The following is a 5,000-nucleotide window of genomic DNA, read 5'->3' as shown; positions in this document are numbered from 1 at the left end:
GTGAAACGTGTGTGTGTGTGTTTGTGTGTACAATGACCTTTGTGTGTGTGTGTTGTGTGTGTGTGTGACATTGTGTGTGTGTGTTGTGTGTGTGTGTGAAACGTGTGTGTACATGACATTGTGTGTGTGTGGCTTGTGTGTGTGTACGTGACATGTGTGTGTGTGACATTGTGTGTGTGTGACGTACAATGACGTGTGACATGTGTGTGTGTATGTGTGGCTTGTGTATGTGTGACGTGGCTTGTGAAAGCTTGTATGACGTGACATGACCTTATGTATGTATGTATGTGTAACAGCCATATGTATGTATGTATATATGTATATATGAAAAAGCATATGTATATGTATATATGTATGCTAAGCATATATGGCAGCATGTAAACATATGTAACTTATATGTAAACATGTATATATGACATATATAGCTTGTATATGTATATATGTATATATATATATATATATATATATATATATATATATATATATATATATATATATATATATATATATATATATATATATATATATATATATATATATATATATATCTCTCTCTCTCTCTCATATTTGATATATTTACAAAGACATCTATGTTAGCGTTACTAAGAACTCCATTTAAAGAAATTGAAGTAAAATCCTTCCTTTTGGTGCAGGTAATACACTTTCAGATTTCAGATGAGTTGTTCTACTGGTTCCTGAGTTTCCAGCTGCAGCTACCTCAGAAATGTATTTCTTTTTTTATTTGTATTTGGGAGTCTCTGTTACTAAAGTATCATTCCTCTAGGTACCACATTGAGCTTGTAAACCTGCTCGCTGAACTGACAGAAGGCAAGAACGTTTACACCGAGATAAAATGTCACAGTTTAATTACACTTGATGACGTAGTATCGATTGTGACGCACCCTGAGTGTATTATTGAGGTATTGTGATTGTTACCATGATAGAGCAGATACAGTGTCTGGTGTGCTTATTTATTGTTAGTTTTGACATATCATTGTCTTGCTTTCTCTTTGTATCTGTTTCTCTCTTCATTTATAATTATGAAATGCTGTTTTTCTTCAATTTCTTCAGTAGTTTCTTGTTGAAAAAAGGGTAGCTTCAACAGCAATGAGGCAACCACTTCAGGCATTTGAGAAAGAGGTTGCCCTGCAGATGTGTGAAGTGAAAGATCTAAGATTGATGTGAAATTCTTTCTCTTTAATTTTTCATTTTCATTAGCACTTTGTAATCTTGGCCTCTCAAGGCTTGAAGCTTTTTGCCTGTTACTGCTGTAGCATTATTTGATTATCTGTTCATCTTTTTTATTTATTTTGTTATTATTGTTATTCTGCCATGTATTGAATGATGTAATTATTTTATATTATATATGGATCTGATTTTACTAATCTATTTTTATTTTTGTGTTAACACTCATGGACAGGAATACAAACACAGACATGATTTTGAACATACATAAACCCACACATAAACATGCACATTTAAACACCTTATATTTATGCACTTGTGTATATGATAATAGTTTTACTAAAAAGTAATCATAGATTGTTTATGTGGCATGCAAACCACTTTGCTTTAAAATATCTTGATGTTTAAGTGTTGTAACTATTGTCATTGAACATGTTGGGAGTATTATCCAATGAATATTACAAATTGCACTTTGTAGGTAACAGTATAATGATGATCATTTTGAAGATTTTACATTTACTGATCTGCTTTGTATGCAGAAGGTTTAAAAGTACATTTGGATAAAAATCCTATGTAAATCTAAAACATACATGTCCATGAAATGAAAAAAATATGTAATACTAAGTAAACAGAAAAAAGTGTGAAATGAGTTGATAATCAATTCTTATTGGGGTGTTTTAATGATTCAGATATACCACATTTTATGCTTTATATGAAGCTGAGAAAAAAACATTGTTTCCAGAAAAAATGGATAGCAGGAATGTAATAACGCACACATAAATGAAACATTCACAATTCAGTGAAAATGGACATGCTAGCAGTGCTGGCAGATATTGATCCTAGTCTTGATTATATAGATATTCATCTGATTTCTACAAGAAATCTATGCAATGATTTCTAAAGAAGCAAGGAAAGAATATCTTAATTGAAATGACTATGAGCTTTACATTTTACTACTACATTTACAAGCCAGGGGGCATGATGGTAATGATGTAAACATGGCAGATTATTTTATACTCTCAGGGCAGTCAAAAACCAGGGCTGGAAACAATCAATTTGTTTGTTTATTAAGAGGGTGATAATTCAAAGATTTTGCTTTGATATTGAACGCTTTAACAGCTAAGTTAATGAAGGTAAGTTCTTCATAACATGCTTCCTATCTTACATGTCGTACTTTGCTACCATTTGTGAAACTTCTTGAAACTGTTTGATGCAATGAAATCCCATACGGCATTTTAACTATGAGTAACTTATGAGCTACTGAATTCAGTATACTGTGCTTCTCAGCTACATGCATTTTACTCAAGGATGCAAATTTCAACAAGTAATACTTTCTCAGAAAATGCTGAGTTATTTTAAGGACACTATTGATTGTGGAGAATTTGTAGCCTTTCAGAAGTGTTTGAATGTGATGAATCAGTAAGTTCCCTATAATGAGAAGAAATATGTAAATAATGGAAATAGAGTACCTGTTTCCAGCCCTGATGATTGAACTGAATTGAGCAAAATGTCACTTGTATATATTTTTATACAATTTTATCAACAACTATTTGTTCCTAGAGTTTCTTGTTCAGAGATTTGGTTCAACATTAGTTTCACATCATTATATATGTTTAAAGTAAATCTACTTTCTCATTTGTTAAAGATACAGATTCTAAGAATTTTGATCTTACCAGTTATCTTAACTATGGCATTGGCATATGAACATGCCAGAATTTATTTTTACTATTTTCTTTGTTGTTGATAATTGGTTTATGTGTTTTCTTTTTGTAACATTTTAGAAACATTCTAGTGTAGGATTATAAAAATGTTCGCATGTGTGTAGCACTGAAGTTATGATGTACAAAGTCAAGTCAAAATGATCATGTTAGTAGTGATAGTATTACTAAATGATGTATGTCTTATTATTTTTAAAATCTGAAAACACATTTAGTATATAATATCATGAATAATCACTTTGCAATCATAATGTCACCTTACCTTCTGTATATGACAGTCATTTTTATTAGTACTGGTAAGTACTCATGCCATTACCACTTTGTCACAGGTTAAAGAAGCCTACATCAATTTCCTCAATCACTGCTACATTGATACAGAAGTTGAGATGAAAGAGATCTATAATTCCCACCACATTTGGAGTTTGTTTGAGAAGTCTTTCCTGGTTGATATGGGCAGAGTTGCCACCGCTCCACCTGATAGAAGGCACGCTGACAAGTAAGTTTTGATCCTTTAGCTATGTATGTATATGAAGGAATGTGAAGGGAATTTAGTGACTCTGTGAATGAATGTATTATTGAATATGTAATGAAATGAGTGAGTGAATGGAATTTACATTCTGCAGAAATTGCTTTTCTTATAAATTCTTATTGAAATGTTGTTTTTCGTTAATCCAAACAGAGCCTTGGAAAACTATGTAATCAACTCCCTCATGAATATCATCACAACATTCTTCAACAGTCCATTTTCTGATCAAAGCCAGACAATTCAGGTAGGTTACACCTGTTTTTGTGCAATGTGTGTGGGTTTGCTGGAGGGAAGTGAAAAAAAAGTGATTGTCTTTTACCTCATCTCTTTTGTTTTATTTTATGTGAAAGGAAAGTAAGCTTCAGCTTCTGCATCATATAATTAATAAGCAGTGTACAAGTCAGATGATATTCCATGTCTCTTGTCTTGTTTCACTACTGATTTTCTTCCTTGTATCTGTAATCTTGTTCTGTTCAATGACTGATAATCTCATTGTCTGTTTTCAGCATATTGTCTCCTTAACATTATGATGAAAAAGTATATCAGGTGTAGGGCAGATCACATTTTTTCTACTTTTATTTTTCTATTGAGATGATAATAATTTTCAAAAGGTGTAGATGGCTGCAATCAGTATTTATTCTGTATTAGTATATTTTTCAGTCCTACAGATTTTTACAGTCATTTGTGATCATTTATTAATTGAGTGATTGAAAAATCCAGAAAAGCCTGAAAGAAAAGAGTTAAGAGGAACTATTTTTATTTTTTAAGAAATAAGTCGAAGAACTGGTATGCATGATTTTAACTAGTGAGGATATCTTTTTATGTACATGGGCCACTGTTTCCAGTTTCTTTTGATATAGTGATAATGATCTCCAAAATGTAAGCTTAAGCAACTCAGGTTTCTTTACTGTATTAGGAAAGAAGAGTAAACAACAAAGCTTGAAATTTGTCATGAAGAACAGTATTGTGATGTTTAGGTGAGAAATATTTATCTTAGTAAACACAACACAGATAAACAAGGTTGAGTCTGTATCTTTGGCAGAAGTCCCAGAATGGGATAATAGCAATTAGGAAGACTACTGCCCTTTATTTGATTAAAATGATAGTAGAATGATAAATTGGAAAGCAAAGTAAATTATTTTAATGTAAAAAATGCGAGTAGATTTCTGTAGAATATATATAATATTTTTCTAATGATTTTATTTGATTCTTGTTTAACACATTGATTCAAGATACCTGGACCAGTACATTGGAAAACAAATATTTGAAAAAGATTGATTAACTTAAGTAATAATTTCAGGGAATGCTGCTGTTACACAAACATGTACCCAAAATTGAATAGAACATGTAGATGTATTTCCTGTTTTTCATATATGTTAATTTTTTTCTTTCAAAACTGTTTGAGACAGTGACTGGATTATCTCATCAGGATCCAGCTTGCTTATTCTAGATGAAATCTAATGGAACAGATGATATCCATTCAAGTCTTACTGTGCTGCCATATAGGTCAAGTAGTTTGAAGATACTTCCATATATTTCACAGAAATAATGTGCTCTGTCACGTTTTGCTT

General features: G+C 31.5%; 1 protein-coding gene across 1 annotated transcript in view; it reads left to right on the top strand.

The window, feature by feature from the left end:
- The window catches only part of Itpr (Inositol 1,4,5,-trisphosphate receptor), a gene marked incomplete in the record, with an annotated part of 309,414 nt that overhangs the window by 209,727 nt on the left and 94,687 nt on the right, over positions 1-5,000 (top strand). Inside the window, 2 exon segments of the mRNA XM_070133886.1 lie at positions 3,233-3,399; positions 3,583-3,673. Of these exon segments, the coding sequence (XP_069989987.1) occupies positions 3,233-3,399; positions 3,583-3,673 (258 nt within the window).

Source organism: Penaeus vannamei, chromosome 19 (assembly GCF_042767895.1).
Source record: "Penaeus vannamei isolate JL-2024 chromosome 19, ASM4276789v1, whole genome shotgun sequence".
Classification (NCBI taxonomy): domain Eukaryota; kingdom Metazoa; phylum Arthropoda; class Malacostraca; order Decapoda; family Penaeidae; genus Penaeus; species Penaeus vannamei.
Note: the sequence above shows the minus strand (reverse complement) of the source record. Positions and strands in the feature narration are given on the sequence as shown.